We start from the raw sequence: 25841 nt of genomic DNA, 5'->3' as shown, positions 1-25841 counted from the left end.
CTAGTGATGCATCAGCATCTTTCTTATCAGTATTTGATAAGCAAACAAGTAGCACAGAAAGTTCTTCTTTACTGTAAGTCTTGCATGTGCACTACTCCTACTCTTTGATTTAGATTAAACTTCAGACAATTTTTTTTTAATGGAAACATCTGACAAGATTTATTTAGCTTTTTGTCAAGTTAAGAGCTTAGTTATACTATTCTTTGGAGTAAAACATGTTGGAGGATATATATGGTTGCCTGGTATCTCACAAAATTGCCTTAACCAAAGATACTCTGGTGCTAAATCTTTGTGACAGTGCACTAGAAATTTTATACAGAGACAGCGGTCAACACAGAGGGTGTTAGTGGCTTATAATTTCCTCCATCAAATGTAGTTGTTCCTATTCTATCAGGGTGGTTGTGTTTCTTTCATTTCTTCCATAGGTTGCATAGTGTTTTGTTTTGTTTTTAAATATTAAATTCATTTTATGTTTTGCTCAGCAATGGTGACTGGTTGTCTTGTACCATTCCCTGGAGTACATGTGTGTATTTATTATAAAAATAATATGATGTATACAGATAGGGGTCCCATTATCTTTTTCTCATTTTAAGAGAAATTGGCACAAAGTTGTATAAAAGGGTTTAGTTTGACAATGACTCTACTGATATGAGGCAGTTGTTTCCTTGGGGATCTCTTCCCTTTTCACCATATCATGAAGCTTTATACTAGTCTGCATGATTAAGTAAGAGAGCTAAGCTGCTCAGCTTTACTCACGGTTTTTCCCAGGGATTTTTTGCATTAAGTTGATCATTATGTGATAGCTAGAACTTAAGAAAGCAGCCATGTAACAGCTGAAATTGTGATATGATTTCAAGGGAACATATATGTTTGTCACAAATTTAAGTTCTGTCTTAATCATAGGATTGTTGATACTGTAGCTCTGGTTTTGGTTGGAAATTTCAAGGAAGAATGGCTTCAAATTTCCTTGCAGCCGTTCCTGACTAGTGGGTCCCCTATAATAGAACAAATATAGACCATTTTGGAGTACTAATTTAAAACTGATAGAAACTCATAGATTTGTTTTCTTGTTTGTTTTTGTTTCACTGAGCAGCATATTAATCAATCCGGGAAACCATGTCAAGATTCAAGAAGGTACTTTAGGATTCTTCATTGCAAGTGATGCCAAAGAAGTAAAAAGGTAATTTGTTTGTTATACCTTTTAAAGTGCTTTTATTCTTTGTCACACATCAGTAAGGGTTGAATGAGACCTGCAGGGATTGTCTCTTGTATAGCATCAACATGTCCTGGCTAAAGTAGGAACAGAGAATGCACCTGAACCTTCAGCATCAGACCTAGTAGTTCATCAGTGAAGCTGCACTGCGCTCATCCCCAGTGGCTGTTCTCAAGCCCATGAAGCATTCTTGATGTATCTGGAATGCATCAGTGAGCTTGGAAGGGCAAGACCTGGGCAGGATGTGTTCAGCTCCATTCTTCCTTAGGACCCTATCACTGCAGTAGTATAGACCAGGGCTGTCTGAGTCTTGGCAGCTGGGGGCCACATGCTTCGGGTGCTGTACCAGCAGGGGCTGCACACTGTAGGGGCCACACCAGTGAGGGCCATGACTTCCCTTAACCTCCTCATCTGCAAGCTCTCCTGGTGCCACTATACTGTTTACAAATGTGGGTGACCTCTCCATTGCCACACTACAAGTGGGGGTGTTCCTCCCCACTCAGGCCTCCTTGGCTGTGGGCTCCACCACTGCACAGCACAGCACAGCACCACAGGCTCCCTCAGCAGTGTAGGCTTCACTGAGCTCTGTTGCTCTGCCCTGTTCCCCTGGACAGGAGAGGGGGAGCCTGGAGATCCCAGAGCCTGGAAACCCCTCCTGGGCTGCTATACCAGTTGGACAGCCCTGGTATAGACAAACCCATAATGAGCCCAATTATGCCTTCAGATATCTTCTTGCCTCTTATACTGGGCTCTTTTCTACAGCTCAAAATTTACCACTGGAGTCAAATGAATATTTAAAAAATAATTGTGCATCAACTGAAAAATAAAAGATAAGAAGTTAAAAAACCTTTCTGAACACTTGGAGGGGGAAGGAGAGGAATAGACCAGAGGTACTTTAATTGACCTAGATTTCATAGACATTAGGGCTGAAAGGGACCTCATGAGATCATCGGGTCCAGGCCCCTGTCCAAGGGGCAGGAAGTCAGCTGGGTTCAGATCACCCCAGCAAGATAAGTATCCAAGCATCTCTTGATTCTTGCAAGAGCATATGCTTGCACCGCTTCTGAGGGAGTCTATTGCAGACTCTGAAGACTCGGACAGTAAATAAAGCTACTCTAACAGAGAACAGGGTAATTAGTTGTTCTTTGGGTTTAACTCTTTAAAATAAATTCCTATTTACAGTGGGCTGGTTTAGGCATCCCGGCTATTATTTGATGGGGGCAAAATAGATAATATGTATTTGGTGGTCATGTTTAGTGATCATTGGTATAACATTTATCTTTTTGTCTCTATGTATTAGAACTATACATGCCGCAGCAGCATAGCAAGGTACCAAACAACAATAAAGCAGTGTTTCCCAAATCTACCAATTTATCAGGCTAGGTAGTATATATATCTGAGAGGTTTACAGCAAGGGTTGGCAGTGTTTTTGAGCAGAGTGCCAAAAACACCAACAACTTTGACTTGTAAGATGTTGGCATGCCAGAGGAAGATGTATTTTTAAAAACCTAAAAAAAAAGTATATTGTCCACTGCTTCTGTTCCCCTTATACCAGGTTGGTCGCCTTATACTGGGCACATCTACACCAGACATTTACTTCAGAGCTGACTTATTAGCTCTGGAATAAAGTTTCAAAGTCTATACATGTGGCCCTGTAAGGCTGCAGTAATTAACTCTGTCACAGGTTGGCATTCTTTAGTGTACAGCAGCACATATATAGATACTGATGGGGCTGGCTGGAGCATGAGGTTGCCTCAGTATGGGGGCTGCCTGCCAGCTAGCCCTGCACTGGAGCACTCTCTTGTCCTAGCCAGTCCCTTTGCTGCACATTGAGCTGGGTTGAAGCAGCCCCAGGCTGTTTCCGGGGAACCAACTCTGGGTCCTCTGCCAGCCAGGGCTGCTTTGACCTGGCTCAATATGCTGTGGTCCTGAGTACACATGTAAGCATGGTGCCCAGAAGCAATAAACTCTGGCATAATACATGCCTTGTATCATACTTGCATCATACTTGTATCACATTAGTTTCACGTGTAGATGTGCCCACTGAAAACAAAAACTGTGTAGTAAGAAAGACTGGGTTGTTATTTTTATTTTAAATCATGCCAGACTAATCTCAAAACTGACTCTTTCACCACAGAAGCAGCTATCTCTAAATAACCAGTTCAGATTTTAAGCCATAAAGAATTTTTACCAAGCTACAGGACCTTCTTCCACCACCACCTTCTCAGCCACCTCCTATTTTACAAAGGAATGAATGTCTCAGACCTCTGAAGAATTCATAGTTCTAGCCACCTTATCCCACTGATTTTAATCTAGGCTTCTGAGTCTATACAACTGAACAAGATCAATAAAAATCAGTGATTTTTTTAAAGATACATTTTATTTAAACCTTATTTTTATGTAATTACTTTTTACCTTTAAAAATAAACCTCTTCAAAACTTAATTTGAAATTATGTCAGACTACATTAAGGGCTAAGGTAGCTAGCATTTGTTAACATAATTTCAAATGAATCAATGACTATACAATTGAAACCAGAATTTGTGGAAGTTTTATACAAGCTTTTGACTAGCTCAGTGATTCACAACCTAAGTGATAGGGCATCCAGGGTTGCCTTGAGATCCTTTCATAAAGACATAGAATAATAGAAAATTAAAGTTGGAAGGGACCTCAGGATGTCATCTAGTCCAACCTGCTCAAAGCAGGACCAGCCCCAACTATATCATCCCAGGGTCTTAAAAATGTTCCAAGGGTGCCAAAATGTGCTGAGTAGTGTGACATCAGCAAACTCTCCATGTGCCTGAAGAAGAGTGTTTGTGCCCAAAAGCTTGCAAAAAACTATTTTCCCAACTGTTTAGTTGGTCTAATAAAAGATATCACATCTACCCAAAGAACCTTGTCTGCCTGTATCCTTAGACCAACACGGCTACAACTAGCACCCCTAAGCAATGTTAGCATTGTTAGTGGTGCAAACATGATTCACAAGATATACCCAGGGGGTGAGTCCAGATGAGTGTGGCCATACAGTAAGTGACGCTATAAACATGCCTGCAGTGCCACATATTGCACAGTCAGGTGTTCTCCGTGCTGCAAGGCGATACTCTTTTGCTCTATTACTTTTTGACTCCTGGCTATCCAAGGGTCAAAAAACCCATGGAAAAAAAAATGAGCAGTGCACGCTTGGGCAGCGCGTGCTGCTGAAAAACAGTCGGGCTGCCTGAAGCCACGATGCAGATGCCAGCCAGGCTCCACCTGGCAGAATCGCCACAGCTGCAGCCCCAGAAGGCCCCCAGGACCTCAGGTAAGGCTGCTGGGACCACCCCAGGGGTAATTTGCCATGCACCAAAGTGTGCGTGGCATAGCCAGTTCCTGGGGACAAGTAGCTGCGGTGCAACGTCTGCCACTGTACTTGTCCCCGGGGAACCAAACATTTGTGCTCATCTGGATGCACCCAGGGATTTTAAATAGGAATCCATAGTATTAAAAACATTTTGACCTGTTGTGATCTTTTCAAGGTTTTTGCAGCAACTCTTTTACTCTATTATTGCTTTATTATTTTATTATTGCTCTATTTCCATAGTGAAAAAAGAGTGAAAGCTAAGAGCTGGTATCTTCTCATGGGTGCCTTGCACCTAAAAAGGTCAAGAACCACTGAACTAGCTAGCTAAACCAGCATTAACAACTTCTGCAGGTTTCAGTTTATTCAACAACTGTTTGTTCAATTCAACAACTGTTTGAACAATTCAACAGTTTATTCATCAGCGACTTGGATGAGGAGGTAAAAAGCATCCTGTTCAAATTCACAGACAACACTAAGATGTGGGGAGAAGTGGGCATGCTAGAAGGGAGGAATAGGCTGCAATCGGACCCAGACAGGTTACAGGGATGGGCGGATGAGAACAGGATGGGTTTCAACACTGACAAGTGCAAGGTGATGCACCTGGGGAGGAAGAACCAGCAGCATACCTACAGGCTGGGGAACTCCCTTCTCATCAGTGCAGAGGCAGAAAAGCATCTTGGAGTCATCACTGATGCCAAAATGAACATGGGCTGACAGTGTGGGGATGCGGTCAGGAAGGCCAACCACACCTTGTCATGCATCCACAGATGCATCTCAAGCATGTCCAAGGAGGGGATCCTCCCCCTTTATGCTGCACTGGTCAGGCCACAGTCGAAGTACTGTGTCCAGTTCTGGGCGCCGCACTTCAGGAGGGATGTGGACAACATGGAGAGGGTCCAGAGGAGGGCCACTCGCATGATCAGGGGGCAGCAGTGCAGACCCTATGAGGAGAGGCTAAGGGACCTGAGCCTAGTCAGCCTCCACAAGAGAAGGTTGAGGGGGATCTAGTGACCATATACAAACTAGTCAGGTGGGACCAGCAGGCACTGGGAGAGTCCCTGTTCCCCCGAGCGCTACCAGGAGTGACAAGAAATAATGGTCACAAGCTGGCAGCGGGTAGATACAGGCTAGATATCAGGAGGTGCTACTTCACTGTCAGGGTGGCTAGGATCTGGAACCAACTTCCAAGAGAAGTGGTGCTGGCTCCTACTCTGGGGGTCTTTAAGAGGAGACTAGATGAATACCTTGCTGGGGTTGTTTGACTCCAGTACTCTTTCCTGCCATGGCAGGGGGTTGGACTTGATGATCTGCTTAGGTCCCTTCTGACCCTACAAACTGTGAAACTATGAACATGTTCAGATAAGTGGATTATCTCATTAAAAATGAGAAAGAGATCAAGAGTACAAACCCCAGGGAAAGTAGCTTTCCTCTCTTAATTTATATATAAGAAAAAGGCATCAGAAGATGAGATCTATTATTTCTAAAATCTTGAAAGACATGATGACTGCAAACTATTGGTTTAATTTGTTGACTACAGATAATTCGTCTTTTGTTTAATTAATCAGCTACTTTTATACACAAGTCATACTGTTTTCTTATCTTTCAAGCCAAATCAATTTAGTAATTGAGTTAGTTATTTTTGCATTTTAATTGAGTTCTAGTTTTCAGCTAAATGTAGCTTCATACAAATCATAAGCTTTACCCTAAATTATTTGTTTGCTAAATTAGAAATGCTATTCATCATTCTCTATTATAATACAAAAATTGAAAAAAAATAAGTATCTGAATAATTGCATGTTAAGATGCATAGTTGCTTAAATAAATCTGTGAAGATAGATTATATTTTCCTGATTAACAGAGTACCTATTTTTATAAAGATTCAGTAGTTGCAAATCAGTATGTTTTTAATGGTTACCAATCAATTAAAATCAACTCTTCCATAGGGAAGTGATTAAAAGATACAATTGCTGAACAAGATTAAAATCAGTGGTTTCAAATCAAGGTTTCTTGCTCACCAAGTTAAATCTTGATTCCAACTTATTTAAATCTCTGATATAAATTAATTCATTGTGCATCTTAACTACAACAAACCAGATGAACAAATCAAATCATTGAGTTCAGACCCATCTCCATCTACTTACTTCCAAAGTACACCTGCTCTGATAAAAAAAATGTATAGTGGAACAAAGCCTCAGCATGCCCCTTTTAATGCCATGAATGCTCCAAATTGTGGCCTAGACAATAGGCAATATAAATCTGTGCCACATTTTTGTGGCAGACACCTGTTTGCTTTATGGCAGGAGAGCACAGACAGCCCAGAACTGCCTGTCCTTTCCACCTACCCCAAGCAAGTATTCCTGGGGTTTCAGGAACCTGATTCAGTGTGCCCTGGGAACTCCACTGCAGGAGTATTCCCAAAGAGGCAGGACTGGACCCCTGAAGGCCTGGGTACACCTGCCTTTCTGAGTTCCCTGCTTACAGGGATTTACCCAAGGAATCCTCCAGCATGGGATTTCCTGGGCTCACATATCTCACTGCCATGCCCCAACGTATGGCACATCTCTGCAAATGGAGAGATCCTGGTCAGGCTCTCATGGAGCTTCAAGGGCCCCCATTTGTAGAGGTGCACCCCAAATGTTCACCAGGTATGCATATTGTGCTGCCATCTCTTGACTTGGGCCATCCCTTTGCAGATAGGGTCATGAGGTTCCCTGGGGTTTCCCCATTTGCAGAGGCATGCCCTCAATTGGTTCCATGTAGTTGTTTCACAGGATTGGGCCCCTGAAGCTCCAGGAGCAGTAGAAGCCCAACCCTGTGGGACAATAGGTTGATATCAGCATCGCTCAGTGAAGTGGATCAGCTGGGCTGGGTCATATCCCAGCACAGCTGGTCCCACTCTAAGGACAACATATGCTTATATCCTAAGTCTAGTTTGTCAATGAAAATTTCTTTCCAACTTCAAATCTAGTGATAAATGCATATTAATAATTCCCCAACCAGGTTGGTTTACCTATTGTTTTCTAAATAAATGTTTTAGAGTCAAGTGAGCTAAGGTCAAAGATAGAGCTCATCATTTCACCTTATTTCTGACAGCCTGCTCCTAATAGAATTAATTTCAATTCATACATGTGGCAGAGAGAACAAATTAGAACCTGTGAATGTATTTGCTATCAGCAGAACTGACATCATAAGACTAAGTTACCTTAAAGGGAAGATATGAATATTGATTAATATTTGAAAAGTACTACATTGGCATTGCGTATGCCAAGAGCCACAAATTGTTTTTAAGCACATCATCCCAACAGATGCTCAGTGGTCTGTTTCTTATCTCCCTGATGCCAGTTTTACACTCAGTTCTGTTGGATGGTAACTAGGAATAGAGAACAACGAGCTTTAACACCTATATCCAACATATTAACCAGTGACCTCCACACACTTACTGGCCACACTTACCTCATTTGGTCTGCCTGTTTGGCATGTAGTTTTTGCTGTCTGTCGTGCTCTTCTTCTTTTGCATGTGCATTAAGTTGTTCACGTTCTAAGACCACAGTGCTAGCCTGGACATTTATAAATGATTTTAACCGAACCACTCCCTACTGAAATTAATGATGTTGTGCAGAAAAAAACCCCTTTCCATGGTATTTTTGAAAAGGCAAAACTTGAATGCGGAAAATATGCTTAGAACAAATTTAATCAATATGCATACAGTATTTCTGTTCACAACAACAGGAAGTTGGAGCAAAATTTGTAACTCTTGCCTTTTCTTGAAGCCTTTGTTGAGAAATATTTATGTTTCTTGCTTCTCTTCCCACATTCCTTAGCTATTCTATGTAAACCAGATCATTATCAGATGTGCTTCAACTAAAAAAGTAATTTATGAAAATTGCCAATTTCACCCTTTTAACTTGATGAATCAGACTCAGAAAAGTGTTCCAGAATTAAGCAAAACTGTATCCCCCTCCATGAATTCTTTGCCTTTGGTTTCAAACAAATGGTGATATTTTAATGGGATCTGAAGTACAATAGAAAGGATTCTGGGTAAACAAAAACTGAATTTTCCTTCCTAAGTGCAAACATATGTTCTATACTTGTAGCTGAAAATAAATGTTCTTGTATATGGGTTATGTGCTTTAAGAGATTTCTTTATGGTAAAACTAACATAGTACGTGTACTGTATGTATCAATAAGTGCACTTCCTTTCTTGCTAAAAATGATTTAATTATATTTTTCAGAATAAGTTCCTACTACATGCCTTCATGCTAAGTGTAATAACCTGCAGGTTCCTACAGATTAGAACACAAGTTGTAGTGGGCGTGATCTGGAGGGTGACATGAGGCAGCTCAATGTGCTTGGAAAATTTCTCAATAGCTTGGCGCACACGGTGCATCTCATGACTGCAAGCAGCAGTACTTAGCACACAGTACTTCAAAGATCTAATGTTTCAGTTCAAGTGGAGTCCATTAATTATTGTACAGAGCACTGTGCATGAAACACTAAGGATTTGTTGTAGAGAACTTGATTTAAAAATTATACCATATAAGTACCATTATGAGTGATATCTTTATCTTTTTTATTACTTACATTTTAGAAGGCATTATGAAAATCATTTTGTTTGAATTCTTTTATGAGTATGTTTGTATCATATTAAAAATCAGGTTGGTCACTTACTTCCAACCTTGTCCATGTAGTAGCAAGCATGAAACATGCTTGGATATAAGTCTCACATTGGAATCTGGTAGGGTGAACGTCAACCCTTCTGCAGTATCCCTCTAAAGCAACAGGGCTAAATGGAAGTACTCTGTTCACAGTTGTGGTCTAAATCTATATTAAATGAACACAGAAAAACTGCAAATTAATACATAAATCCTGAGCAGAATTTCTCACTTATTTCCTGTGGTTTTGTATGCCTTGAACGCTTTGTTTTATTTTTGGCTTGATTTTGTTTTCCTTGTTTTGGAAGGAAGGCAATATTTCTTGAGACAGAAAGTGTTCTTCATCAAAATGTGTGAATGCCCAGACATATCCTTTCATATGAAGTTTTGCCCAAGAGAAAGAGAATTAACATTGCACACACAGGACAAGAATGCCTGTGAGAATGTTGTGGGAGACAGTATCAAAAGCCTTGCTAAAATCAAGGTATGTCACATTCACTGGTCTCCCTGCGTCCACAGAGCCAGTCATCTCATCATAGAACGTAATTGGGGTGGTCAGGCATGATGTGCCTTTGGTGAATCCATGATGACTGTTCCCAATCACCTTCTTCTCTTTCAAGTGCTTAGAAGGGGATTCCTTGAGGATCTGCTCCATGATTTTTCCAGGACTGAGGTGAGGCTGACTGGTCTGTAGTTCCCTGGATCCTCCTTTTCCCTTTCTGAAATTTGGGCACTATGTGTCCCCTTCTCCAGTCATCTGGGACCTCTCCTGATAGCCATGAGTTTTCAAAGATGATGGATAGTGGCTCTGCAATCTCATCAGCCAAATTCCTCAGCATCTTTGGGTGCATCCCATCTGGCCCCATGGACTTGAATATGTCCAGCTTTTTTAAATAGTCCATAACCTGTTCTTTCACCACTGTTGACTGTTCACCTACTCCCCAAACTGTGCTGTTAAGTGCAGTAGTCTGGGAGCTGACCTTACCTGTGAAGACTGAGGTGAAAAAAGCATTGAGCATTTTAGCCTTTCCTGCATCCTCTGTCACAAGGCTACCTCCCCCATTCATAGATTTCATAGAATTCATAGATGTTAGGGCTGGACTGGACCTCAAAGATAATCGAGTCCAGCCCCCTGCCCTAGTGGCAGAAAGTCAGCTAGGGTCATAGGTTCCCAGCAAGATAAGCATCCAAGCGTTTCTTGGATAAGTCCAGAGTAGGTGCCTGCACCACTTCTGGAGGGAGTCTGGTCCAGGTCTTGGGGGCTCGGACAGCAAAGAAGATTTTTCTTATGTCCAACCTTAAATGGAGGAGTTTATGACCATTGGTCCTTGTTTTTTCTTGGGGTGCTTTGGTGTACAGACATTTTTCCAGGTCCTGGTGTACACCCCTTATGTACTTATAAGCAACCACCAGGTTCCCCCTGAGCCTGCGCTTTTCTAGGCTGAAGAATCCAATGGCTCTCAGCCTCTCTTCTTAAGGCCTATTCTCTTGCCCTCTGATCATGCATCTGAACTCTCTCAAGTTTTTCAACGTCCTTCTTGAATTTTGGAGCCCAGAATTGGATGTGGTACGCCAGCTGTGGGTTCACCAAGGCAAAGTACAGAGGAAGGATGACATCCTGAAATTTACTTGAGAAGCATCTATGGATACAAACCAGAGTTTTCTTTGCTTTACCAGCTGTGACATTGCATTCGTGGCTTATTTTCATCTTGTGCTACCAGGAGTGATTAGAAATAACGGTCACAAGCTCACAGAGGGTAGATTTAGATTAGACATCAGGAAGCGCTACTTCACTGTCAGGGTGGCTAGGATCTGGAACCAACTTCCAAGTGAAGTGGTGCTGGCTCCTACCTTGGGGGTCTTTAAGACAAGGCTGGACAATCACCTTGCTGGGGTCGTTTGACCCCAGTACTCTTTCTTGCCATGGCAGGGGGTTGGACTTGATGATCTGCTCTGGTCCCTTCTGATCCTGCAAACTATGAAACTATGACCACCAAGTCTTTTTCAGCAGTGGTGCTAGCAAGTGTAACACTGCCAAACTTATAAGTATGCTGTAGGTTTTTTCCCCCTGAGGTGGAGTACCTTACATTTATTGATGTTGAACATCATCAGGTTTATATCTGCCTACTTACTACCTTTATCCAAGTCAGCCTGGATCACTAGCCTGTCCTCAGCTGTGGATGTCAAGCCCCAGAGTTTAGTATCATTGGCAAACTTAACTTGTGCGCTTAAGACACCAATTTATTGCTGATAAACATGCTAAAGAGAACCAGTCCAAGGATAGAGCCTTGGGGGACACCACTGGTCATGGAGTGCCATAATGATTCACTATCAACCACTACTCTCTGTGTCCGACCTCAGAGCCAACTTCCCAGACACTAGACTGTGGTGTAACTGAGGCCACAGTTGGCCAATTTATTTGTGAGGAGGTCATGGGACACCAGATCAAAGGCTCTTTTAAAGTCCAGATATATGACATCAATCTCTTCTTCCTTGTCCGGGTGATATGTCACCTGGTCATAGAAGGAGATGAGATTGGTCAGCCAAGACCTACCCACAACAAACCCTTGCTAGCTGTCCCTCATCATGTTGCCCTCAGCCAGCTTATCCAGAAGGGTCTCCAGAATCTTACCGGGGATTGAGGTCAAGCTGATTGGCCTGTAATTCCTGGGATCTACTTTCTGCCCTTTCTTGAAGACGGGTACCACATTGGCCTTCTTCCAGTCTTCAGGTACTTCACCTGAGTGCCATGAGTTTTCGAATATTTTTCCCAATGATTGGACTTTGACAACTGCCAGCTCCTTGAGTACTCTAGGGTGTAATATGTCAGGACTAGCTGGCTTGAAGGTGTCTAGCCTCTCAAGGTGATCCTTTACTAGATCAACACCAATGCTGCGTACAAATATGCCCTCACCCTGGCCTCCCATGTCTTGCTAGGCAGTGCAGTCCCATTGGACTGATTGATGAAAGAATGACGCAAAGTACCCATTAAGCAGATTGGTCTTTTCCTGGGTGTTGGTTATCAGCTGTCCCATTTGGTTCTGCAGGGGTCCAATGTTACCCTTGCTTTTTTTCTGACTCCCTACATATATCTGAAAAAGGACTTTTTGTTGTCCTTGATATATGAAGCCAGACGGAGCTCGATTGCAGCCTTGGCTTTATGTTCTTTACCTGCAAGCATGGACCAGTGCTGAGTACTCCTCCTTGGTGGTAATTCCAGCCTTCCATCATTTATAAGTCTCTCTTTTGAGATGTAGGAGGTCACCAAGTTCCCTGCTGAGCCAAGGGGGCTGCTGTGCCCTTTTGCTAGCCTTCCTCCGAGATGGGATGGCCATCCCTTGTGCTGTCAGGATCGCTCCCTTGAGGAGCAAATAGTCCTCTTGGGCTCCACTTCCTGTCAAGTCATAGTCCCTTAGGGCCTGAACAATAAGCCTTCTGAGCTTGTCAAAGTCAGCTTTCCTAAAGTTGAGGACTTCTGTATTGCTGACTGACTTGCCAGCTTTGTGATGGATAGTAAAGGTGATCAGCTCATGGTCACTATCACGCAGCTTTCCATCAGTTTTTAGATCACTGGCTAGGTCATCCCTTTTGGCCAGTACCAGGTCCAGCAATGCTTTACCTCTTGTCAGCCCATAGACTTCTTGAGACAGGTAGAGATCGTCCATGCACATGAGGAAGCTTTGTGACTGATTGGATTTGGCTGAGTGCTCTTCCCATGAGATGTCCGGGTAGTTAAAGTTTCCCATGACAACCATGCACTGAGAGCATGCTGCCTCAGCCAGTTCCCTAGCAAATTCCTGGTCCAGCTCTTGTTTCTGGTTAGGAGATCTGTAGTAGACTCCTACCATGATGTCCCCTGTGCCACGTTCCCCACATATTTTATCCCAGAGAGACTCCAGTCATCTTTCCTGGATGCCAGTGTCCATTTGCAGGGACGTGTATCTGTCCTTGACATAGAGAGCTATACCCCCACCCTTTTAACAGTATGATCTCACCTGTACAGGGTATAGCCCTGTGGCCCAGTCATAGGTGGAGTCCCACCAGGTCTCCATTATCCCTATGAGGTCATAGCCATTCTTGTTTAGCAGGAGGACCAGTTCCTCTTGTTTATTCCCCAAGCTCTTGGCATTGGTGTACAGGCAGGTAAGTGTCCCACTGGGAACCCCTGCCTTCGCTACAGATCATTTTGGGGCTAAGGTAGGGGTGGGTTCCCTTAAGTGCCTTAGCCTTCTGGATTTACAAGACTTGCCCAGTGGGCTTGCTGTAGTGGTAGTCCCCCCATCTGCCAGTGGGCTTAGTTTAAAGCCCAGTCGAGCAGGTCAGCCAGTCTAGCTGAGAAGAGCCTCCTCCCCAGCAGAGTGAGGTGGAGGCTGTCTCTGCTCAGCAGACTGCTGCCTTTTTCACCAAAGAGCGGATTGTGATCATGGGAGCCAAAGCTTTCATGATGACACCAGCACTGCAGTCTTTGGTTGACTACCTCGACCTGTCTCTCCCTCTTCTGCCCATGACCCACAACCAGGAAGAGTGAGGAAAAGACCACCTGCACCCCCTAAGCCCCACTCCCAGAGCTCTGTAGTCTCCCATGACCCGACTGGGATTGCTCCAAGCCATGACATTTGGGTTGGCAGGGTGCTCCGTGGCTGCTGGGGGTCAGTGGGGGGCTTCAGGGTGCAGGGGCATGACAGGCTTGCACCCTTGTGTCTCTCACTGCACCTGGGGACAAACTGGCTTTTTTCCTTTGGTGGGCCCTTTTAAACTATGCACATGTGCAGTGGGCCCACCGCTGGCACTGCACTGCTCCTGGGCAAGGGGGCCCTACCCGGGGATTTTGGGGAACCCTGATCTACCGGAGAGGGGCTGGTAAGTACCCTTCCCCCCCTTCTCTCTTCCTGGGGCCTGGGCCAAGTAGGACCCGGGGTGGGGCAAGACCATCCTCAGCTCCACTTAGCTGCCCCGCAGCTGGGCTATGTTCCTCCCACCATGGGTCCCACTTACCTCCGGCTGTTCTGGGGGTCATCAGGGTGCTCTGCAGCTGCTGGGGGGCTTTGGGTGCAGGGGCACGACAGGCTTGCACCCATGCATCTCTCATCACTCCCTTGACCAAACTATTCAGTAAGGGCCTCACACTATCCCTGATCCTCCTCTTGCTACCAACATACTTGTAGAAACCTTTCTTGTTACTTTTCGCATTGCTTGCTAGCTGCAATTCCAATTGTGCATTGGCTTTCCTGACTTCATTCCTGCATGCCCAAGCAAAGTTCTTATACTCCTAGGAGCATTGTTTGGGCATGCAGGGATAAACCCTTTGGGTGGATATTCACCCTCTGGGGTTAAATTCATCTCCCATCTCCCCCAGTTCTCCTGTATTTGTGGGTTCTAAATTAAACTCTTTCAGTTCACTTTGGCTAATAGTAGGAAGTAGAGAGAACTCACTGTGACAGGGCTTCCAGCCTAGTTTTATAAGCAAAAGAGATTTGGATCAACTACGGACAAGCAGATAAATGTTGAGGGTGTTGTCTGAACCAGACCTTCAGACATGGTCTCATTCCCCGTACTTAAGAAAACCAAGAAGAGATTTATCTAGGAAAATATCCATTGACTCCATGTTGCCTGGCAGTTAAGCAGCTGGAGTAGCTGGAAACCTGTGCCCTATTTCTGTTTTTTTTTTTCTTGCCTGGCTTTGTCTCTTTCTTTTGAGTACTTTACAAGCCACTTGAATTCTCCAAGGTTAATTTCTTCCAGTTGTACAAGGAGGGTAACAGCACCCACAATCATTGTAGCCATTTTCAGGGGAATTCCAGGGAATATTCAGCAATACCCCTAGAGGACGTGGTCACCATTGCTTTTAGTGCTAGGGTAAAATTACATATTAAACTAACACCGCACTAAATCTGTGGAATGTTAACTAGTGTTAAAGTTAAAATATGTTGTAAGCAGTTGCATGTTCTGGGTTAATACCATTTCTTGCCTGCACATCTCTGACTTGCCACTAGAGGGCTGGTAAGCAGAGGTTAGCTAGGAGCCAGGACTCCTGCCTCTGGGGGCTGGGGGGATAGAAGCAGTGTGTCCTGGGATGCTGGAAGACTGTAAATTGCTTATTTTATCTTTGTGGAGTAGACTGATGTTACCCTAACAAGAGATAAGTAGCATGGGCCAGAGTTAATGCTTGCCTGAAGCAGCATAACTTTGAGATGCTCAGAGGGCACTTAGCATGAGTTAAAAAGCTTTAACATGTGGATACTTGTGTTTTAAATGCCCTTAGTATGGCCTAACATATAGTTTCACCCTTAAACACCACCTTGTTACTCTGGAATTTGAAGGATGGGTTATGCCTGCCTTTGAGCCACATGAGTATTTTGCTACCTGTGTTGCTGCCCCATGCCTTTGGATAGTGTGAAACATAATTTTTGCTTTGATACTTTATCCAATATTCATATAAAATTAGCTCTTTTAGTTACACTAGAGCAAGGTCACATTTCATCCCATTATATACATTATACTTTAAAAGAAAATATCCTAAATTATATCTTATCCCAGTAGCTTTCAACCCACCTCCAGTCCAGGATCAGTGTTGCTCACAAAGCCAGAAGGTATGGGCCTAATTCATCCTGCAATTTTTCCAGCCTGAATTTGTAGGAAGGAACCTGGGAAGGCACGTGACAGGAAGACTTTGTCAGGTGCTGACCTGCTGGTGTGACCCAGATTATCACACTGGCAAAAATAGTTCTACGTTATACCAGGCCATACAGGCTCAATTAGAGGCCAACTGTGTCTTCATGGAATGTGCATGTGTCACAGCAATATTATATGACATGTTAACTTGAAATCACCTGTGGGCAGTTTTACACTTGTTTATTAAAACATAATTTTAGTTTAACAATATGCAAGTTTTATTGCACATTTGTTCTTTCTTCCTTCCCCTGCACTCCATATGCTTCATCTGTGTTGGCAGACCCTTAACACCATAGTAACAAGTACAAAGTTGAATTAGCGAGATTAATAAGTTGTCCTGTGGATAATTTAAGATTTCTTTCTTTTAGGGTTTTTGCTAGGTGTAGTATAACTCTTTATTAATTGAACACTAATGACTGTACTAAGATGTCACTCTCCACGTTTATAACTTGCTTTGAGCTTGATTTTTATGATGCTAGTTCCATTTTTTCAGGTTTAATAGCAGACATGAAGTTACTGATAACAGTTTAAGCCACCATAATATATGATCTGTATCCCCAATAATAAAGGCCTGGTTAAGGATCAGCTATATGACTTTGGTGTAAATCCTTAGGTGTCCTTTACAGAAATCAAGTGGAACTTCATTAGTAATTTTCAGGCCAAGAACAGTAGTTTAATGATGAAAGTCGCTGGACGCCACTTTCAAAGATGAAAGGCACATGATCTGATTCACTTTGTCATATTTATCATCCCTTCTCCCAATTACTTTTCAAATATAAATGTATTAAAAGAAGCACTAACTTGAATCCTAGAGTCATGTGTTAGAAATAAATGGTCTTGTAGCAAATATTTTTTCCTTTAAATGTCTAAACCTTTCCAAAGATTAAAGAAAATTAGTACTGGCATGTTTCATTAATTTGGCACTGCAGCAGGAGGAATGTAGGACTAATTTCATTTGTGTGGATTAGGAAATGTGTCAGTTTTTCCATTCTGTCTCTCTAGGGCATTTTTTTACTGCAAGGCCTGTCATGATGACATCACAGATCCCAAAAGGATTAAAAAATGTGGTTGCAAACGGCGTAAGTAATATTTCTTTTTCTCTCTCCCTTTCCTCCCACTACATTCCTCCCCTTCATCCCCCAACTCCATGAATCTCTCAGCCTTAAGGAATTTCTTTAAATGCATTTATGTTTTACATAATGATGCAGAAAAACTAGGAAATAAATACATAGTAATACAATTAATAAATGTCATTTTTTATTCTCGTGTTGAATATGTATTTAAAAAATCACACGTCTCACTTACAGCTGCATCATTTAAAAAAAAAGACTTTTTAAGTCCACAGTTAGCAAAATGGAAATTTTTAAATAAAACTGAATCTGAGTGTGAGGTTTCTGACTTAAGCACATCAACTTTGGGCCAAACTGTGCCTTGAATTATATCCTGTGGAAATCCATTAATTTCAATGGATTTCCATGAGGTATTAAGGAAGAAAGTAGGTCTTGTTGCATAATATGGTTGACCACGTAAAAGAAAGAAAATCTAAAAACAGTGTTTAACCATGTAAGAAAGCTGAAATCACATATTAAGATGATTTCCTCAGGCTCCATCCAAAAGTCATTCTTCATATAGGTCACAAAGTTGATTGGAGTTTTGTATGTAGAAGACGTGCCAAAGGTTGGCCCTTAAAATGGGACATAATTCTTTCAGAACTGTTCTGCAGATTTCATTGTTTATATTGTGCTTTATCTATGTTCCTGGAATTGTTGTTTATGTTAGCTGGAGATTTGTACATTCAGGAAGAACAGAACATTGGAACTGAGGTCTGGTTTTTTTGTGTGTGTTTTCTTTAATTTTATGCACATGTGTACCTGGACCTTTGATTTTGCTGGATTTTCTGCAGTCAGAGTATACAAACCATGAGTCTTCACGTTGCCTTTGAGAAAGGTTTGGCCTAGGATGTATTTGCTATGTAGATTCCAAATATAGGTATGGTGATCCTTTTGCTAATGGATATTTGCATAACCCATGGATACTGGTTAGATGGTATCCTGACATAAAAAGGAGCATGAGGTACAGAAATATTGTTTAAGTGAGACTGACAGCCTCTTCTGAGATAATCCATGCTTCTAAGTTTCCAAAAAAAATTGTAGCCTACTGATCCACAGTTGCTGTTGTTCTGCATTCCTGAAAGATGGAGGAGTGCCAGGAACAGAATCATCAGCCTCTACTCTTACCAGAATGTTGATTTTTTTTTTTTTTTTTTTTTGACAAGAACATAGTGCTAAAGTTTTTAAGGAAACTTTTTTTCTTCCTTCTTCAAAAAGATGGGAGCTAGATCTATGTTGTTTCCTTAAGGAAAGAGGTGAAGTACAGTTGAAAGAGGCGTAACAGACAGGAGCTGCACCCTGGGCAGGAGTGGGCCAGATGTGGCAACTGGGCCTGGTGCTAGCTGACATTTATGTGCCCCCTCTAAGAGCGCACCTTGGGCTGGTGCCCTGGTCACCCACTGATCATTACACTACTGAGAGGAGCTGAGACCTCTCAATAGCAGACTGCAAAATAAATGGAAAGAAAAGACATGAAGGCCTGATGTGCAAGGTATGCAAGCAATTGTGAAACACACTGGGGAAAAATGTTCAAGAATGTGTTTAACTATTTAAATGTGTTTAACCATTTGAGAATGTGACTCTTAAACTGCTCCCAGGGCCAATGAGACTGCTAAGTTTTGATCAGGCAAGTTACAGCTGCCTGAGGGTGCCTTTAACTCTGCAATCCAGTTGTTTTTCAAGATTTCCCAAAGCACTGGGGAAGAGGAAATATGCAACCTGTCTAGTTGGGTTGCTTCTGCCGCCTCTTCTTTTTATACACGTAAAACATGTTGTTTCCCTGGGTGCAGTCTTCCATTAAATTCCCTAAGGGAATTGTCATTTGAATGTTAGGGCCAAATAATGTCACTTTTTGCTCAACTATATTCCAAGATAACAGCTAGGATATTAATATAAAGGCCAGGCGCATGAATGACAATATAACTCTCAATTTTGGAAGTCAAGGAAATGAAAAAAACAACAGTTCCCCACTTAATAATATGTTGTTACCATCGTCAGTAATTCAGTTTTGGTTTTTTTTATAGCACACCGCAAAGTACAGTATTCACAAAGGCCATTAGTGGTTTTTTGGTCCTCTGATTTTTAGGGCCTGATTTGAGACCCTATAAAAGGGCCTTATTTTTAGATGAGGGATACTCAGTAATGTCTGAAAATCAGGCCTCTTTTTAAGTTTTCTCATGCTGAGCAATTCAACACTATAGTTACTTTAAAAATCTTAACCATGTTCTCCTATATATTCTGCCCAAGCAATGTAGCCAAAATAAAGCAGAAATTACAAAAACATTTTCCACTGAATTAAGGGACTCAACCATCAACTTAATTTTTAATGACAATACAAATAGTCCACATGCATATATATTCTAATTAACGAGCAATATAATAAAAATTAGAGACAGCTGAGTGCAGATGACCTAAGATGAAATGAAAGGTTAAGGATAAAACTATCAGCAAATACAGGTAAATGAAATATGAAAGAGTGTCTGCTTTATAAGAAAATCTTAATTATTATGGCATTAATTACATACAGCTTCCTGGGACACTTGAAAGCTACGTTCTTTAATAATGTATCTGAGGTTTCCTGTCCCTTTAGATACTGTCTGAACATTAGCTGTGATACTGTCAGGGTCTAAAACTGAGTCTGACCTACATAGCCATTTGTCCAAACTTGTTAGGCCTGGTATTAATAATTCAGTGGAGAACTGTGCATCTCTACAAGGCCAGGGATAATTAGAGTAACTATGTTTTCCTTTCAGCTATCCCTTCTTCTCCTTCCCTTTCCCACTCCCCATTTAATCTGTAAATGTTCACATCACATTGTCCTGGGAGAAATGCATGAGTGAAAATTCTATTCACGGACCATTGATAATTTTGTCATATGCTTATCTTATGTTTTCAGTTTTTTCTTACTTAATTTCATTGTAGCTGGTCAAATATATTTATATTCTTTTGTATAAAATGCAGCCACGTTGGGATGAAATCTCTAAACCAGATGACTTATATTTTCTGTTTCTTTCTGTATAAGAGTTCTGGTCTAATTCTCTATATATTTTTTTCCAGTGACTGTGCTTGCTGCGAAGGGTGGGGGTTGGACCCCTGAGGGACAGATCATGTATACATTGATGTGTTTGAAGGAATTTGTTGTAATGTGTGACAAATGACAAATTTTTGATTTATTTTTCCTCTTGCTGCCTTGGAACACGGCCCCTACTATATTTTAACTGCACACTGATAGTGATCTATTGTGAGTAAAAACGGGTTCCCTGTAGCCCAGAGTGCGGTCCAACCTGTCTTTCTCTAGCAGAGAGTTTTTTTTTGTTTTGTTTAGTATTTTGGTTCTTTCCTTTATTATTTATGTTGCATGTAGCAGTGACGTCATACCCACACCTATTTCATCTTTTACACCTGCACAGATCAGGGCGACGTTGAAGAAAATACAGCAGTTTCCCCTTTCTTCACCCTTTCTCCCCATTTTCTCTACCCCTTTATTTTTGTCACCAATTGAAAATGAAGCCTTGACAATGGCATTTTCTTTAAATGACTTGGAGCTTGTCCCATTACTTTTTAAGGGCACCAGTTAGGCTGGGGTAATTACCACTATAACACTGTTTGCCGGGTTAAGTGGAATTCATTGTCGGACTTGTACTCAAGGTTTTATAGTTTACCCATTCTCTGCTCAGTTTTACTTTATGAAAAAATAGAACAAACAACAAAGTTCTGCTGCTCCTATTATTTCCCATGTCAACAACAACACAACCACAGCAGCAACAAAAAAGACCAGGCAATGAATTTTAACTGTGTGATCAACTTCTGATATAGAAACCTAAAACTACCCTTACCTGGAAACAAGTGGTTCTACGGTGATAATTATTTTCCCCAGTCTATACAATTCCCTTGTCATAAAACTAATGATACATGTATGCCCCAACTATACTTTTAATAGTATAACTTTTAAGCCTTTACACTTACTATATACCCAATATGAACTTTATATAGACCACTTCATCTCAAACTGAGTCATAGCATTGTTAGTTCACCAGTATTTTATTGAGGCCTTCAGCCATCAGCCATTTTGTAGTGTTCACATGGTCATAGTAGTCATAACACGATACTTGGGAGATGGAAAACAGTTTACATTTTCACTGCTTAGATGTACAGGCATTGCAAAGAAAATATACGGGGAATGGGTACTGTACAATTTCTCACTGACTGCTTAAAGCTTCTCAATAGAGCTAAGCCATTTACCAAAGGTTTGAGGGAAAATGATTGGATATCCTGAGGGCATAATAGGTCACTGGGGTACCATTAGCAGTCTACTAGCCATTCAGTTTAAGTGCAACTTAAGTGCAACTACTTCTTGTCACTGAGGTTAGCTGGATTTTCCCCACAATCATTATTATTACTACTGTATTTTCTGATAGCAAATTCCAGACCAGATTGGGGTATCCTTGCTCTCAGAGCTGAGCAGTCACACAGGAAGATGAATCCATGAAGAATTCAGGCAAGGCAGTACTTCTGAGATAATTTCAGCCAGGCAGATTATCCCACTGTGGAAATGTCATTCATGATGATAGTGGTGATTTACTAGTTACATAATGTGTGAGGGTCCCAATAGTGGATCAAGACCCCTTGTGTTAGTTACACAAACACAGGACAAAAACATGCTCTCTGCCCTAAACAATTTACATTCTAAGCATAAGATAAGATGTAACATCTGGATACTAATGTATAGCTAAATGAAGGAAAGCAAGGAAGTAGCATGATAGTTCACATCAGTAGGTAGTCTGTTGGTTGTCTGGGCATACCAGTAGACTAATTGCTATCAAGCTTCTGGAAATGTGCTGTCCACAAAATTCTGAACAACATGGCTGTAAATACTACATAACTCAAAGGTCAAGTTCCTCAGCCTTCCTATTTGAGAGTATCAGTCATCAGACCATATTCATATTAATCATTTATTTATAGCTCAGCCAAATCAAACATTTCACCTTACCCCTGGAAAATATTTTCAATGGATTTTTCCTATTTCAGAATTAAGAACCCCCAAATTTAGTGCTCTGTATAAGGAATCTGTGCTGACATCAGTAATTTTAAGATGTAAAGTGGCAGCTGCAGTGTTTCACTTTGACATCATTTAGTAGACTAGTCTGATAGGTCTACATTATTCTCCTGCCTCTTTTTTGTTTTTAATTCCATTTCCTTCCCTAAATGAATTAGTATTTGCAATAAACATTTGATTCCTGTTGCAATAAGTCAGTCCAATGGAGGCTAATATGACAGTATTTGGACTATTAAGAAAAAATATTTCAAAGTCAGAAAAGAGAGACTATATGACAATCTGGAGAGTACTTATTTCTTCTTCAACTATGTCCATATCATAATTGATCTTTTTGCAAGGTAGACTTTTTTTTTTAATATTCCAGCTTGCAAATTTATAGGGATCTGATATTCTCTCTCAGTTTTTTCTCTTTTGTATCACTGCTAATAAGTATTCTGTTATCTCAGTTTAGCTCAGTGGTCACCAACTGGTGGATCCTGATCAACTAGTCAATTGTGGAGCCTCTGACAGTCAATCTCAGTCTGGGGGCCTGAGTGTGCGTGCGCTCAGCCCCCCCCGACTGAGATCGACTGTCAGAGGTTCCGCGATGGGGAGTGGCCAGGACGTAGTTCAGGAGCAGCGGGACAGTGTGGCTGTGCTGAGTCATACCCCCTACCACTGGGGCCAGACTGGGTGAGTGGGGCAATCCCCCTCTACGCCCTGCTGCCCTGTGCTGAGGGAGGGAGGGAGGCAGGGGTGAGAGGGGCCCCTCCTGGGCTGAGGGAGGGTCGAAACCCAGTCAGCTCATCCAGGGGCTTTGGGGGGTTCCCATGCTACATGCACCCCGGCAGAGGCCCAAGGCCCACGTGCCCTCTGGATCTGTGTGCAAGACAAGAGGCAGCTGCCACTGGACACTGGACTTCGTGCCCCAAGCCCTGCACGCAGTATGAAGCAACGTGTGCCCCCCAGGCCTCCGCTGGGGTGTGTGCAGTGGTGGAAGCCCTCCCCTGTGTGCCTAGATGAGCCACCCGGGCTCTGACCCTGCCCCAGCCTGGATGGTGGAAGGGGGGAGCCAATGGGGTTTAGCCCCCCCACAAGTGGGGCAGAAGTAGGGCCACAAAGCAGCCTGGCTGTGGGCTTCTGGTAGCTGCAGCAGGGGTGGGGAGAGGCATGCGCACAGTGGTGAAAGGGAGAGTGGAGCAGCGGCAAACCCTGCTCATCCGGGACAGGAGAAGGGTGGAGCCATGAGTGGCTCATTTTGGGGGCATGGTGGGTGGTACACAGCCTGAGAGGGCACGGGAGGTGCGTGCCCCCAGATTTGCATGTGGGGTGGGGCAGGGTGAGGTGGCATCAGGCTCTTTGGCCATGCAGAGGCAGCAGTGCTGGGAGGGGGAAGGGGGGCTATGGTGAATTTTCGGGTGCCTGCTGCCTGGCCTCAGAGCTGTGCAGCTGAAGAAGTGTGCCAGAAAGAGCCTGGTGCTGCCCCAGCCCACCCCGCCCCACCCCGCAGACAGATCCGAGGGCATGCGCCCCCATGCTCTCCCAGGTTGCATGCCCCCCCTCCCCGTACCTCCTAAACAAGCTGCCTGCAGCTCTGCCCTGCACCCACCCCAGTTGTGCAGGGCCTTCACATAATCCACTCTGTCACTTACCACCAGGGGGGCACATCAAGGCCCCCATGGTGAGGGAAGGAGCAGGACACAGGTGGAGCAGGGGTGGGGGGAGTGGGGCATATGCCCCCGGGCCTCCACTTGTCCCACCACCTGGACTGGCCAGGCCCACTCCCCCCAGCCCCTGCTTCTGCCTGTGCCCTGCTACCTCCCTCACTGTTGGGGCCTCGATCTGCCCCACCGCCCTGCCCCTTCCCCCACAGCTTTATCTCTTTGGGTTGTGCCCCCAAATAATTTTTTATCCCTCCACCCTGATCTGCCCCCCCTTCCCTCCCCACAGACTGAGCTGTGGGGCAGGTGGAAGCATCTTGGGTTGCTTTTTAATTAAAAACCTGATCTCCTATCCAAAAAGGTTGGAGACCACTGATTTAGCTGATAATGCAAGAGACGCAATATAATCTTGTTTGATTGCAAGTGCAAATTGTGTAGTTTCATAGATGTAGGGTCGGAAGAGACCTAAGTAGATCATCAAGTCTGACCCCCTGTCCTGGGCAGGAGAAAATACTGGGCTCATATGACCCCTAGTTTGTCATCTAATTAACAGTATTTCTGCCCATAATTCATAATGAACATAATTACTTACAAAATTGCTCCAAACAAAAGAGTGGCTGAGTTGACACTTGTCAACAATGCTGAGGCTAAAGAGGGTAAACATTAAATTTCATTTTTACGTAGCTATTTTTCTGAGTTCAAGGGCTCAGCAAGCTGAAAAAAGAGACACATAATAATAGGTATGTGATCTGCCTTGCTTCTTTTTTTCTCATAGTTTAAGCTCATTTAGAGATAAAATTAAAAGCAACACTGACTACATGCTACTCTTAAGGAAAGGTCATGAAGATATATGAAAATGAATTGGTCTATAAAAATGTCATTAACTCAAAACATTCTTAAAGTTACTAAAATATAATAGAATGTGCAGATTGTCCACTCACATCACCTGCTGCTCCTGCAATTTTGACTGAAAACCAAGAACACCATGTGAATTATAGGAAACAGGTACCAATTGCCTGTGACTGACATCACTTAATGTCAGAACTTTGCAAAAATTGCAAAATAGTATGTAGCTTGCACTTGGTTGTCTTGAAATTGTCCTGGAACACAATGAAATGACAGAGAGATAGCTTTGCCTGTTGTGTTAAGAGAAAATCAATTGTCACAATCAGTTTAAGACATGCTGCTGTATTTTTAAGAAAACTGAAATCATGCTGTGGGAAATCCTTTCAATTTTTTAGACTGATGATGTTAACCAACGTCGCCAAAAGGCAATCAAATCAATCTGGTCGTCCTTTAACACCTCTGGTTTCTTTCCACCATAATTTTTTTGTAAAGTCTACCTTTTTGTCATCTTATTCTTGCTGTGGTTCATAAGAACTTGATGAATTGAAATGACATTATATCCATTTCAATTCTTAATAGTAGTTGGCCCCTTTTTTATTCAATGCCAGTCAAGAAACCTCCAGCCTCTTTAACCAACTGTTGTTTTGGAGAGATCCACTAGATGTCCTCATAGATCTACCTTTCGTTACCATTGAGGTCCATGAGAAAAAACTACTTGTAGGGATGGGTGGAGTACTAGGACTGGGAACACCTTATGGTAACAACAACAACAAAAAAGTAATCAACAGAGGAAAAAGGGATAATTAGTCCTGCTTGTTTTATACAAGGAACTGTTATTTGCCATCTTATTCAAAGACCAATCTTTAACTTCCCTTCATCATCTTTGCCTCTGGAAGTGTTCCCTATAACCGTGAATTTTATATACTTTAGATATCAATAATACTATGTCCTTTTTTGTCAACATTTTATCTACAAGTTGCAGTTCTATATAACCAGAAAAGGGGTTGCTAGAATCCTAGACCTACAGCTTTTCCCACCAAAGAAAGAATGAAGGTTAGCTTGTTTAAAAACTGGAGCAGAAATATTAAAATATGTATGGAAATTGAAATACTTTTTGTTCTTTGTAAGCAATTTTTCCAAACATAAATCTTACTTTATTATGTTTCTCTTCAAGTCAGTCCTCTGGTAAAGAGGATAGTGGTTGGGGATGAGCTACATCTTTTTTTTACCGAAAAAAAGTTTCAGTTCCTGATTGGACGTACTTTCATGGCTACTTTTAAAAAATAAATGGTTTGGGATTTTCAACATACCAAA

The 25841-nt window shown here is 42.4% G+C and overlaps 1 protein-coding gene across 4 annotated transcripts in view; it reads left to right on the top strand.

Moving 5' to 3' along the window:
• KCNMA1 (potassium calcium-activated channel subfamily M alpha 1) overlaps positions 1–25841 on the top strand; it is a 1030169-nt gene that overhangs the window by 806585 nt on the left and 197743 nt on the right. For all 4 annotated transcript variants that reach the window (XM_090058809.1, XM_090058810.1, XM_090058812.1 and 1 more), the window contains 2 exons: positions 1094–1180; positions 16879–16955. In XM_090058809.1, the coding sequence (XP_089914935.1) occupies positions 1094–1180; positions 16879–16955 (164 nt within the window). The remainder of the gene's footprint in view (positions 1–1093; positions 1181–16878; positions 16956–25841) is intronic.

The sequence above is a fragment of the Crocodylus siamensis genome, chromosome 7 (assembly GCF_052110815.1).
Source record: "Crocodylus siamensis isolate JL-2025a chromosome 7, ASM5211081v1, whole genome shotgun sequence".
In the NCBI taxonomy this organism is placed as follows: domain Eukaryota; kingdom Metazoa; phylum Chordata; order Crocodylia; family Crocodylidae; genus Crocodylus; species Crocodylus siamensis.
This window is presented reverse-complemented; position numbering and strand designations above follow the sequence as displayed.